The following is a 14,395-nucleotide window of genomic DNA, read 5'->3' on the forward strand; positions in this document are numbered from 1 at the left end:
CATGGGAGTGGGTGGTAAAAGCTGAACTGCTGTGTGCCTCTGAGTGATTAAAAACTAAAACTCATCAACAGGAAGGAGAGATGAGTGTTCCCCGAGTGGTTCCAGCTCAGCTCTCTCTGACTAAAGAGGTTTCAAACCTTAGAGCAAATCTACGCAGGATGCCTGAGCAGGCCTTTTGTGGGAGTGGGTCTCAAGAACTCGCCCGAACGCCAGGCATTCATTTTCTCTCATTGACTCGGGAAATACTTTGCAGCCGCTCTGCGTCACATTAATCTCACGGCATCTATGTTGAGGCACTTTGTGTCCAAACAGTGTTTCACCAGGGCCTGGGCGCAGCGGTGACCTGGCGCAGACCTGAAGTGGACCCGATTCCCAACACACACAGTCCGGTGCCTTTGTACACATCCTGGCACCGGCCACAAACAGGGTTTTGTCAGAAGCTTCCTGAGAAAGTTGCGTTCCATTCATCTCAGCTGAAAGGAACCCTAGATGACAAATACCTCCTTCATTTAATTACAGAAACAGTCAGCAAACCCATGGAAAAAGATTAAACTGAGCAGAGAAAAGAGCAACCCTCAATCATTTCTCCCCTCTCGCATCTGGCCTGAGTTTCTCACCTAAGATTTAGCAAGTAGGGCTGCTCTTGGCTACACTTGCCACCTGAATAATGCTTTATTTCTGCAGAAAAGTTAAATTCAGAGGCCCCAAACCAGGTAAAGAATGAATTGCATTTAGGCAAGAATTCATCAGTGGCTAGGGATTTAATTAAGATCCTGAAGTTGGGAGGTGTATTTACATTTTCATCCAGGTTTATATCTGCAAAGAGGAGTGAGACCCAACGGCAATTATCTGAATAAATCAGATTAAATGAAACACACACACACACAAAACGAACAAACTAATCATTTTCTTCAATGGTTGGAGAGAGAAGCATAAAATTTTGTGGTTGCAAGGAAGCTTTGAAATCTTTGGTCCAATCCATCATTTTCAGAGATGGGAAAAACAGACACCTACAGAAGGGAAATGATTTGCCCTGTTCTCAGTCATAGGGATGGACGTAAGCCTGATTCCCAGCTCCCTAAAGTGGCCTTGTGGTTGCCTCAGCTCTCCACTTCTATCTGTTCATGGGCACTTAGTGTTCAATACACAGACCCTAAATTCTCACAAAACATTTTATGGCAGGCCAGAGCTTCCCACTCAGAGAGAGAGATGCTGATGGCTCTCTTCCCATTCCACTCTGCTGGTTAAGAGTATGTCCCCCAGAATATCCCAGGACCAGCAGTGCCCACTATGGAAACTTGCCATGTTGGAGAAACTCCGGAAGCCTTGGAATAAGCTGTTTCCTCCCTGCGCCATCGGGTCTCAGAAGATGGAGCAAGTCCTGGATCATCGTCCCATATCACCTGGGATTGATGGCCCAGAGCTAGTTGAAGAAAAACCAGATATGAAGTCAAAAGACCAGTTCAGTATTTCTTGTACTGACCTTGCACAGATATGTCACCTTTCTGAGCCATGATTTCTTCAGCTGTAAAATGGATGGGAATTCCTACCTCAAAGAACCAAGGAGCTCTAAGACAAGATTCACTATATTCTAGAAGTTTGGAATCTTAACTAATTATATAGTGGATGGAGCTGGACTGAGAAAATGCTACCAAACTCTGAACCTTGCCTCATAAAATAACAATTGTCCTAAAAATAAAAATAAATAAAAATAAAAGATTTTTTTTCCTCCTTCTCTTTCTCACAATCTGAGTTAGAGACCCGCAGCTTCTACCAATCAGAAAATTGAACAGCTATGCTGATCTTCGAAGCAACCAAGATGTTTTTTTCTCTTCATTCTCATCTCTCTAAATTCAGACGGAGCTATAATTCCTAGGAAAAAAATGATATGAAAAGGACAGGAGGACACCAAGAGTGCATTGCATTCTGGGAAGCAGAGACCTCCCAAGTAAAGTTTTCTAAGAGAGAGAAAAAAAAACAACCCTGGTATTAGTGTATTTAGTGTATGATGCAAATTTAATGTACTAGGTTGATCCAGAGTATCAGAAAATCAGGCACTGCGGGTAAAGATGTCACCTCATTAATGTAGAACAGCATACTGGACAGCAAAATATGTGCTAAAATATTCTCTAGTTTTCTGAGAAAAATACTTATAGTGTAAATAGGCAGAAGACAGGGCCAAGGGCAATGCACATATTGTGTCTTTTGATAAGTCACATCTGAAAAGACCTTGCTTTTGAGGATGAGTACATTGAAAACACTTAACATTCAGCCTTTGAAAAAATACTGCAAATATAATCAAAGGCATACCATACCCAGAAGAAGCATAGGAAAAGTCCATCTCTGAAGATGATCTATTGTAAGATAAAGAAGAAAACTTTAGAAAGATGTTTGGCATCCTCAGTCATATGCAGAAAAAACATGGTCTTCATGACATAGCCTGAGATAAGAGTACAGGTCGAAAAGGGATATGGTCATAAAAAAATTACTAGAAAACTAAAAATGTCAATAGCACGATAAAAATATGTTAGACACAATGATGTTTAAAACTGAGGCATTTGAAAAGCAAATCAGCAAAGACACAGAACAAAGAACGTGAATGGCTATCATGTTTATGTGTGGATACTAAACTACATCATAGTCAAAGGGCTGCAAAGTCATATACTAATGAAGTGCTACCTTGTCTGTCCTTGAAAGATTAGCAAAATTACAAAGTCAAATCATACCAAATCTTGGCCAGGATGTGATAAGATGAGAACCTCTGTGCTGGGACTGTAAATGGTACAGCCATTTTACCAGAAATTAGTGAAACGGAATATGCACATACCCTGTAATAAAAGAGATAGAATAAAATAAGATGCTCTTCCAGAAAGCAGAGGACAAAGACCAAGAGATGAAATCATGGAAGAAAATATAACAGATACGGATTTGGAGACTGAAAAGACAACACATAGATGATCAGGTATTCTGAAGGAGAGAAAAGAATATATATGAATATAAAATAAATATATTTAAATACATATAATACTATATTTATATGTAGTATGTATATTGTGGGAGTGTGTGTGTATTTTCTGAGTTGAAAGACGTGGGTGTATAGATTGAAGGACTCCCTGATTCCCAGATAAAATCAAGAGTGCCACAGCCAGATATACCTTGGCAAATTCTTTTAATTCTAAAAATAAAGAAAAAAAACTCTTCTGGCATTCAGGCAGAGAAAATAAGATAGTTACAAATGAACACCAATCAAACTAGCCCCAGATTACTCCTTTGCATCACTTTGTAATATCAAAGGAAAAAAGGGTAGGTAGCCCAAGAATTTTATACCCAACTAAATTCTACCATGTGTCAAGGCAACAGAGGGCCATGCTCAGCAAGTTTTTGATCTCTTACTTTTCTTCGGAATATTAAAAGATACTCCAGCAGGTTGGGACAAGAAGCAAGATTAATATATCCAGAATAGAGAAGAGTGGATATATAGTCTGAATATCAAAGGGGACAAAAGGAAACAAAAAGAAAGCATTGAAAAGAGTAAGACTGCCAATAAAATGATAAATGTAAGACCAAGAATTTATTACAGCGATAAGCATATATATTTAAAATTCATTCATGTACTCTTTTCAAGAAATATACTTAAAAATGATCTTAATAGAATACAAAGAGGAGGATCAGAACTATGGCAGGCAATTACAAAAGTCAGGGTTTCAGTGTTAATATGAAGCAACATATTAATTCAATATTAATACCAAGCAAGATACAATACAAAACAAAAAGCAATAAAAGACAAAAAGTTTATGTTACCTTGATAAATATTTTAACCCTCAGTTCACTCAATGATTATCCAGTAAGCGCCTGATATTTGCACTAGGCGAGTGCATATATTGCTGAAAAATAACGATATAATTGTAATCAACATTTATGCTCAAAACAACATAAAATCAAAGCATGTAAAGAAAAAACTACTAAAATACATGGAGAAATTGTCAGAGACAATAGAAAAAATTTAACAAACCTGTCTTTGATAGGTCAAGTAAACAAAAATACAAAGCATGTAATAATATAATTGGTTAGTTTGATTATATCTCTTATGCATAAGAAGTCTGATAATTTTATAATTTAAATTTACAACTAGAAACTGCATCTGCTCTTCCATCTACCTTAGAACTTTTACAAAATTGATCGTATGATAGGCCACAAAGAAAATCTCAATAAACTCCAAAAGCAGAAGCTGTACATGCTAAATTCTCAAAAACAATGCAATACAACTAGAAATGGCAACGAAACTATAAAAATACTCTCTGAAATAAATCTTTGGTTTAGAGATATACTCCAAGCCTCAATCACAGGCTTGTATGAAATAAGGCAAGAGAGCCTGGAAAGGTTGGGTCTTCAAGTTAGGACCCTAATGCAACAGGCCTAGTGTTTCTAGATGCCAAGTGACTGTGCTGGGGGAGGAAGGCCTGGCAAGCACAGAGGAGACAGGGGGGCAGCCATCAAGAATATAGAGGAGTAGGTAAACGCTGTGCTTGCATCCTCCCATAGCCAAAATTACAAGTACAGAACAACCATCATTGAGAACCACCTGAAGACTCACTGAACAGAATTCTTATAACTAAGGATATAAAAAAGAAGCCATGTTGAGACTGAATATTGAAATGTTGACTGTAATTGAAAAATAAAGAAGAAAAAGTTCTGGTGTTAGAGTCCTTTAGACCTGGATTTGAGTCCTACTTCTCACTGGTTATCGTGGATATCGTGATATCTCATTTCTGGGCCTCGGTCTGCTTATTCAAAACTGTATCAGTGGTCCTCAGTGCTCCTGGGCATCGTAATCACCTGAGAAGTTTTTAACTAATACTGATGCTTGGGCTCTGTGCCCAGATTCTGATTCAGTTGGTTTGGAGCAGAACCAAGTCATCAATAGTTTTCAAAATCTCCGCAGGTGACTCCAATGTGCATCCAGGGTGGAGAACCCCAGAGCTAGATGATTTTGCAGGTTCCTCCAGTTCTGCAGTTGAGCAGTGCTACTGAGTGCCTGCAGTCTTTGCCCATGGAAGGAAGTTTTAGGAGCTAAAGCCAGAGGAACATTGATGCCAAGCCATCTAATCAAAGTGTGCATTATCTCAAATGGTGCAGAAAATGTCAGTGCCAGTTAATATTTTGCACCTAACATGATTTAGACCCGGGGCATATATTGTACTCCAAGCCCATTGTAAACACAATGGGCCATTTATTCACTGAACAGTAACCACTGTAATTACCTACAGGGCAAACATATGAGGTTGTTCAAGCAGCAATTAATTGTGGACCTGGAACTAATGGGACAATAATGGTAAAGTATCAACCAGAGTGTGATTCAAAAATCACATCAGAAAACCAACATTTTCCAAATTATATTAGATAAGCATTTTTGGGGGTGCGATGGCACATATACCATCCTGGGTCCTGAAATAGTTGCTCCCTGGTTTTTCGAATAGCTCCTTCCTCCACTGTTGACTGTAGGAGGCCTAAAGTGTTGTTTTAATCTTGAGAGAAGAATCATGAACATTAGGTTTTAGGAGACTGCAGAGAGCTTCTATTTCTTGCAATCACCATGGGATCAAAATATCACCTGCAAGCAGGGATGCTGATCTTTTTTGGGTTGTCGGATCTTCTTTGTGAATCTGTTGGAAGCCATTGATACTCTTTTCGGAATAATGTGTGTGTCTATATGCATATAGAGGCCCACTAAAGCTTTTTTATATAGTTTTCAGGGTGTTCACTGACACCTTGAAGCCTCTCTGTGTTCTCCCTAAGTCATGGTCCAACCTCAATTTGCATACCCCCAAACACAGGGATCTCACTACTCCAATAGAAAGGAATAGTAGTCCATTGCTGGACAGCTCTGAGTGCAAGTATGCTTCAATATGTTTAGCTGATCCTTATTCTTCCCCCAGTTTTTCTGAACAGTCATTCCACCCTTGATTTTTACCAGTTTTGGGATGATGTCTCTATCTCTGTGGGGATCTTAGAAATTGGTTCCTAACTCGCTAGCTCCAAGTAACAACTGATGGCCGCTGTTGTGCGTTCAGCTCCAGTAGGTGGGAGTAGGTATTTAAGATGCTGAGTAGATGCACAAGATCTAGGGAGTCCTAAGTAGCGGTTGTCTGCTCTTTGAGCCAGACCAGGAAAGGGACAAAAACTCCACTGCCCCGCTGTACTGAAGTCTTGGGAGGAAAAGAAGTGCTTCCCAAATGCAAATCACAGCTGATGGCCGCTGTTGTGCGTTCAGCTCCAGTAGGTGGGAGTAGGTATTTAAGATGCTGAGTAGATGCACAAGATCTAGGGAGTCCTAAGTAGCGGTTGTCTGCTCTTTGAGCCAGACCAGGAAAGGGACAAAAACTCCACTGCCCTGCTGTACTGAAGTCTTGGGAGGAAAAGAAGTGCTTCCCAAATGACAGAAGATGGGTAAAGCATCTTCAGCTGGGGCCCGAGGGTGCCAGGATGTTATTTCCCTGAAATTGGATTCTGGGGTGTATTAGATTTGGAACTGCAGCTGGGGCAGGCAAGGGTTCGGGGAGAAAGCCGATGGCAGCAAAGAGTGTTCTTGCTTCAGCCATGCCCTCTCTGGGTCAGAAATTTAAATGAAACAAACAAAAAAAAAATGAAGAAAAGAAGGAAGGGAGGGAGGAAGAGAGAAAGAAGGGAGGGAGAAAGAAACAGAAAAGGAGGGAGGGAGAAATGACAGACTAGAAACCGTGAAGGAATTCTTTTATAATCTCAGAGCAGGAAAGGCTGTCCTACATATGACACCAAACCTTAAGACATAAAATTTAAAAATTGATAAATTCAGCCACATTCAAAAGAAATTTCTATATGGCAAACAAATCTATAAGAAACATTAAAAAGAAGAAGTACAAATTTGGGGGAGAGGGATAGGAGCTTAGCAACTATATCACAAAGGGTTAATTTCCTTACTATAAAAGATCACGTCTACCAACTGATAAGAAAAACGATTCAAATTGGAAAACAGGCAAAGGATGGGAACAGTTTCCAGAAAGAACCTACAAATTGCTCTTAAACATAGGAAGAGATACTTACCCTGGCTCGTAAGATAAATGCAAATTAGAACTATAAAAAGATACCATTTACCCACTATCACACTGCAAAGATCAAAAAGTTTGATAAGCACCTTCTGTGGATGTGGCTGAAGGGAAGGGAGAGCAGAGATCAGAGGAAATGTTACAGAAGAGGTGACATTTAAGCTGAGCCTTGTAGGACAGATAATTAAAATCCAATTTAGCAACTTTCTGGCACTTAAAAGAAAAAGAAGAAATAATAAAGGGAAAGATGGACAGATTTGACTACTGAGTGTAAATTAAAATATACACACACAAAATGGGAAAGCAAACAAACTGGATATTTGCAGCAACTATAACAGCCTGATTTGAATGCTATACATATAAAAGTCTTCATTAAACTCAATAAGAAAAGCATTAGAATACCACTCTAAAAAGAAACAAAAGACATGAAAAAGCAATTCCTAAAATAGGACATACTACTAGTTAACAACCACAGGGAAAAAAGATTAAACATTATGCATAACCAATGAACGCAATGTGATTCTGGCTCTTCAGTGATAGATCATTAGATAGAAAAATATTTTATTTCTCTCTGTTGACAAGGATGTGGTGAAATTGGCCCTCTAATTATACTTGGCTAGTGGGTATGTAAATTGATACAATCCTTTTTGGAAATAAGTATTAAATCTTTAAAAGCTGATATCCTTTATCTGGAAAATTTTATATCACAGACTTTATCCTACAGAAATAGCCTGAAATTTAGGGGGGGAAACGTTGTGCACAAAGATGCTTATAGAATAATACGACAAAGACAAATTAGAAACGATCTAAATGCCCCCAAATTAGAGATGATTCAGTAAATTATGGTATTTTCAAATACTGGAATATTATGCAGCTATTAAAATATTTACCAGGAGTTCTTAACAGGATGGTTAAATGCTTGTGGGATAATGTTAAGGAAGGAAAAAATAATTCAATTGTTTATGTAGAATAATCTCAAGAATTTTTTTTTAAGTTTATTTTATTATTAATTTCAAGTTCATTGGTTAGACATTTCTATAACTTATGAAATGATCCCCCTGATTGCTTTTTCTCTCCTCTGGCTCTCCACCTAGCCATTACATTAATGCTGACTGCATTCCCTATGCCATGCTCCCCATCCCCGTGTCAAGAATCTTTTTTTTTTTTTTTTTTTTAAATCTCTGCATGTGGAAAAAGAACCGGAAGGAAAGAGACTACAAAATTAATGGTGGATCTTTGGGGAAGGGCAAATTACGGTTCATTTCTTCCTTCTTTCTATTTTGCCTTTAAAAAAATATTCTCTCCCTTTATAATGTGTTGCTTTTACAATAAAAAGGCTTAAAATATCGTGCCCTGTATGTTTGTTCCTCATGTGAGAGCTAACAGGCTCTATTCTATTCAGAAAGATCTTGGGCTCAGAGCCGTAAGGACCACCAGTTTAAGTGTTGTCTTTTTGTTTTTCAGCTCTCCTTTGCTGCGACCACACCTGTTCTAGCTGATAAGAAAAAATACCCTTATTTCTTCCGGACTGTCCCGTCAGATAATGCGGTGAATCCAGCCATCTTGAAGCTGCTGAAGTACTACCAGTGGAAGCGAGTGGGAACGCTAACACAAGACGTGCAGAGGTTCTCGGAGGTATGCTTTGCTGAGGGGACATACTTTCACCTACCTGTTAGCTGCTGTCATCTTGGGGCAAGAGGCAAGATGGCTGACTCAGGGATGAGCAATATCAAAGGGCTTTCAAGTACATTTTTATTAGCAGTAGCAAAGCTGTTTTACCATTGACAAAACAGAGCTGATGGCTGAGGAATTTGTGCATGGGACAGGTGAAAGCCTCCATCTTAGATAGCTAGGGAGTAAAGCCTTTAATTTCATTGTGTCTTTTGGCTAAATCATGAGGCTTATTCCCTCACTGCCCCTGTAGGTCTGTTTTCCTTCTACATATTGTAACCATGTAAAATCATGTGACCATCTAAAATTACAACGTGCCACCAACAGCACTTCTCCTGTGAGGAAGGTTTTGGGGTGAAGCTGGCTTGGAATAAAGACTCTAATATCACCATTGATTGGGTGGGTTTTTGTTTGTTTGTTACAAACATACATCATACATAATGATTTGTTGTTGTTGTTGTTGTTGTTGTTGTTTTGGTTTGGTTTGGTTTGGTTTTTTTGAAAAAAAAAGTGCCAAAATATATATACTAAAAAAAAGTAGTTATTTTACCCAATTGCCCTAAGTCCCTGTTCACTCCCAAATAAAATCCTGCTCTCAGTTTAGTGTTCATCTGTCTGGAACTTTTTCAATATATTTGTTTAAACATAATGACTTCACAGTATGTATTTTTCATTTTTCACTTTACAACAGATCTTAAAGATCTTGATTGACCTCATATTTATTAATGAGCCATGGTGTTCTCTCAGATGGATAAATGGTAACTTACTGAACCAGACCCCTATCTATATTTACAGTTTTTTGCTATCACAGCGAACACTTTCCCCCTAGGTGTGCATCTCTGTAGTAGATCCCTAGAAGTGGAATTACTAGGTCATTTAAAATATTGAGACAAACTGACTTCCAGAAAGACTGTTCCAATTTCTAGTCCCACCAGTGTGTTTGAAAATTCCCATTTCTCCACATCCTTACAAAGGGTAGATGTTAGCAAGTGTTTTAAAAGTTATCCCACTCAGATGAGTACAAAGTGGTCTTTTAGTCTTCCTTCCCATTCTCTTTACAGCTCCTACTTTTCTTTCTCTTTCCACATGTGTTCTTGATGCTTGGAGCCTCTCAACAAGGCAAGACATTCCAGGTGTGCTTACTGCCCAAGAGATAAAATGGAGTGGTGTGGGGAGGAAATGTGTGGGTCAGGTGTCCAGGCAGACCTCAGTGGGAGGAGTTGGAAAGGACCCGCCCCTTCGGGTCGGGGGCTTCGGGGTGTTGGCAAGGAGGGTGGAGGCAGGTAGGTCTGGGAATCACCAGACCTGGTTTCCATTCCAGCCCCGCACTTAATCTTTCTTAGGCTCGGCCCCATCTCTCCCGTGGGAAGGAATGGCCCCTCGATGCATTGGCTGTGCTCCTTTGGAGAGAAGTCACCTCACTGCTCTGAGCTGCAGTTTCCTTTCCTATGAAATTAGGACAATAACCCTTACCATGCCTTCCCTGCAGGGTTCTTCTTGCCAAAATCAGATGAGTCATAGACTTGAAAGAGCTTTGTAAACTGTAAAGTTCACGCACAGCAAGGGATGTTTTGGGAGGTACTTGAAAAGCAGAAGTGTTTGACTCCACCATCTGTGGTTACCCAAACAAGGCAAACTTTTCCCAGGCAAGAGTGTCCCTCATCTTCCCACCTCTATGTCTGTCAATCCCTAGGGACAGACACAAAGGGAACTTGACCTCCAGTGAGAATGACTCATTGCCAAACACCGAAGAGGCTTTTGCTGGAAGACTGCTCTTTACAGCAGCGACAAATGTTCTAAAATGAATGTGAAACAGGTTGATGGTGAAGATGGGAAAGGCCATTCCTGTGGCCCAATTAACGTGGGACTCTGCAGCAATTTGGAGAGACCTGCTTTTTTCCAAAAGAGTCTTTGGCTGCCAGAGCCTGGGGGACCTTTAGTGACACCTCTCCCAACCTTCTCATTTATAAGAGGTAAAACTGAAGCCCAGAGAGAGGAAGGGACAAAGTTCAGGGTTTCACAGCACCTCCGAAGTCACAAAAGATTGTTCACAAAAAAGTCAGAACTGAACCCCAGGTCCAGACTTCCAGTCCAGATTTCCATGGCTCCTTCTTTCCATCCACAACTTCCTGTTGTCACATGGAAACTGCATATGACCTCCGAGGTTTGAAGAAAGAACACATATGGAAGGAGAAAGCCTTGGTCAAAAGAGGATAAATGTTCAGCTCCGACTTGGGTGAGTGCTTTATGAATCCCCCAACACTCTCACAGCCGGCTGCCCTGTAGGGAGGGGTTATTGTTCCCATTTGACAGATGAAGGGACTGAGGCTTGCAGAGGGCAGATGGCTTCTTGCCTCAGGGCACATGCTGGTAAAGAGCCCCGTAGAGGCTGGAAGCCTGACCCTTCGGACTGTTGGTCGGTGTTTGCTCCATTCCACTGTCCCCACCGCGGTCAGATATTGACAGTCTGGTAGTGCGTCTCCATCCCTGCACGTCTCCAACCCGGCCCTCGGTTGGGTTTCAGGGCATCTCGGTGGGAAAACTCTTTTCTGAGGACAGGATGTTGCTTGGTGGTATTGCTGGCAAGAACACCTCTCGATTTAAATCTCTCAGCCCAGCTGACTCCTCTATGTACCCAAGGGCTTTGGCATCCCTCTTCTGATGTCTGGGCTGCATTGCTGGAGTGCAGGCCCTGGAAACTCGCCAGGGGCTAACAGCTTTTCGTGAGTGCAAAGGAAACTGGATTCCTTTTATGAAACTGGTCGATCAGCAGTGTCAAGCACTTCTGTTCCGGACTGGTGCACTGTAAGGAATGTCAAATGAAAGCAATCCAGAAGTTAGAGGGGGTTGGAGGGAGGGCTGAGGGCCATCCCATCTTGGAACCAGCTGCTCCTCCCAGCCCCACTTTGCTGAGATTCAAGGCCAGTGCGTGGTGACTTAGAGGCTGCTCAAGCCTTGGATCAGATGTGCCAGTTGTCAGGCCCGGCTTTGCCAAGCAGTGGCTGTGTGGCCCGGACAATTCACTTCACCTTGTTGACTCAGCTGTATCAGATCTAGATCTGCTGATTGGACCAACAAGGGTCCATAGGGAACACCAGTGGCTGAAAAGATTGAGCTTGCTTCAGCCCTGCCCTCTCTGGATCAAAAGATTAGAGAAGGAAGGACTTGGTACCAGATGGGCTGATCTCTAAGCCCAGCTTTACCAAACTATGGCTGTGTGACGCCAGGCATTCCCCTTCACCTCAATGAGATCCTGATTTCCCTTTTGTAAAGTAGAGAGATTTATTCCTACCTGACAGGTACTGGGAGATAAGAGGGTTAGATGAGAAAACATAAATGAAAGACTTATGCCTGGTTAGTGTCCATTAATGGAACATTCTCTATGCCACTAATTCATGGGACAAACTCTAGGACACATATCCATTCACTCAGAAAGGAATACAGTGGCCTACAATGTGCAAAGGTTCACTATGGGCACAGACCCTGTGTCACGGAGGGCCAGAGAGAGTGAACATGGCCTTGGGGTCAGTAGTACATGTTAGTTGGGTCCTTAACTCTGGCTGCTCATTAGACTCACCAGAGGAATTTTATTTTTTAGTACAAAACAAAATTTAAATTTCATAAGTTCGGTTTTCCTTTTTCCTTTTTTCCCACTTTTCACAGCTACATTGGGATATAATTTCTATACCATACAGTTTATCCATCGTTAGTATATAGTTCAATTATTTTTAGCAAATTATGAATGGCTGTGCAACCATCACCACAATCCAGTCTTAGAACACTCCCATCACTCTAAAAGTTACTTCGTGCCCATTTTTAGTCAGTCCCACCCCCAGGCCCAGGTTCATTTGCTTCCTTTACGGTTTTGCCTTTTCAGGAAATTTCATATAAATAGAATTATATAACATGTCCTCTTTTGTGCCTGGCTTCTTTCATTTAGCACAGTGTTTCTGAGGTTTATTCATGTGCATGTGTCAGAAGTTAGTTTCTTTACACGGCTGAGTAGTATTCCCCCGTATGGATAAGTCACGCTTTAGAATCACCAGAGAAGCTTTACAGATCCTGATGCCCAGGCCACCCTCCAGAATAATTACATTAGATGACCTGGGCATTAGAACCCTTTCAGGCTCTCTGGGTGATCTCAGTGTGCTGCCAGTGTTGAAGTCTTTTGCAGCTGGCTCAGGAATTCAGGGTGGAAATGATACTCTTCTGTGGTGGGAGCCCTTGTGTTCAGAGTAGCCTCAGTGTACACAGTGGCATGACTGCCCTCAGCAGGCCTGGTGACTGTGGAGCAGGGTGGAGAAGGTGGAGAATGTTCTTGACTCAGCACTGGGGCTTCGCCAGCTAGAAGACAATGAAGACTGAGGATACTGCTAAGGGGGTGGGCCCAGGATGGAGAGGGTGTGCAGGCAGGTGGCCTGTGGGCTTGGAGGAAGAAGTCTCTGAGAAGCCTGAGGGTGTGGGGGTGAGGGAGCTGGAAGGATGAGAGTCTGTGGTCAGAGCTGGAGGGGGATGTAGAGATCGAGGGCCCAGGCCCTGGCTGTGAATGACTCGCTAAAGCAGAATCAAGGTAGAAGTCGCTGGAATTAGGGGTGAGGAAGTGAGAGGCTACAATGCTAAATGACATCCACGTGGGCACTGCAGGCACGGGATGGATACAGATAAGGCAATGGGCAGGGGGCCTAGGAGGACCTGCAGATAGCAACAGAGGGATTTGGGCCTCTCCCCCAATTCCAGGTCCTCTCATCTACTAAATCATCTTCACCAGGTTATTCTTTTGACTCCCAGTTCCATGATGCAATTAACCAGCCAAGTACCCTTGGACAAATTATTCAGTGTCTCTAGGCCTCAGTTTCCATTTCTATAAGATAAGGGAGTTGGGTCAGTTGACCTCTAAGATCTCTCCTAGCTCAAAGAGTTTGTGATGAGGGTTTGGGGACATCTGATCATTGATTTCGATTCTGCTACTCTCACAGGTGTGGCCACGAGGATTATTTAGCCTCTTCGTGCCTCCATTTCTTCATCTTGAAAATGGGGATAATAAAAGTACTAACTCTTAGGGTCGTTGTGAGGATTAAAAGTGTTCGGAAACTTAAAATGCTAAAAGAAGTGCCTGGTTCATAATAGGCACTGTGCAAGGGCCACCTGTTATTTTTATTATCTAGAACCTGGTTCATTAGCCCACGGCTGGCCCCCATTCGGGAGCCTGGCTGTATTTCATGCCTGCCAGGAGCACCGCTTCCCTTCCTCCTTGCCCAGTTGCTGGTCCTCAGTGATCCTGGGTCTTCTGGGGCTGACCTTTCCATAACAGAGGCCTCCCCCAAGTGTTGGGACCCACTGAGGCCCTTGATCTGTCCAAGACCAAAAGGGCACCATCTGCAGAGCTTCCCCTTCAAAACACCTGCCCTTCAGCTTTCCACAGCCCTGCCTGACTCTTCTTTGAAGTCTTCCCTGCTGGCCAAGTCACCATCTGCCCCACCAAAGGGGTCTTCGGTCACGTCCTCTAAAGTTACCACTTACTATTATGGGGTGGTAGCATGGAGACACTCCTGCAGTGGAGGGCGGGGAACTTCGTGCTTGCATCCAATCCAGGAGCCGACCTTATCAGAGTTAGCAGCCTTGCCTTCTGCTCTGAGCAGGAA

The 14,395-nt window shown here is 42.0% G+C and overlaps 1 protein-coding gene across 1 annotated transcript in view; it reads left to right on the forward strand.

Moving 5' to 3' along the window:
• The window catches only part of GABBR2 (gamma-aminobutyric acid type B receptor subunit 2), a 332,110-nt gene that overhangs the window by 128,504 nt on the left and 189,211 nt on the right, over positions 1 to 14,395 (forward strand). Inside the window, exon 3 of the mRNA XM_006911541.1 lies at positions 8,547 to 8,717. Coding sequence (XP_006911603.1) covers positions 8,547 to 8,717 — 171 coding nt within the window. The remainder of the gene's footprint in view (positions 1 to 8,546; positions 8,718 to 14,395) is intronic.

This window comes from Pteropus alecto, unplaced genomic scaffold, assembly GCF_000325575.1.
Source record: "Pteropus alecto unplaced genomic scaffold, ASM32557v1 scaffold114, whole genome shotgun sequence".
Taxonomy (NCBI): Eukaryota; Metazoa; Chordata; class Mammalia; order Chiroptera; family Pteropodidae; genus Pteropus; species Pteropus alecto.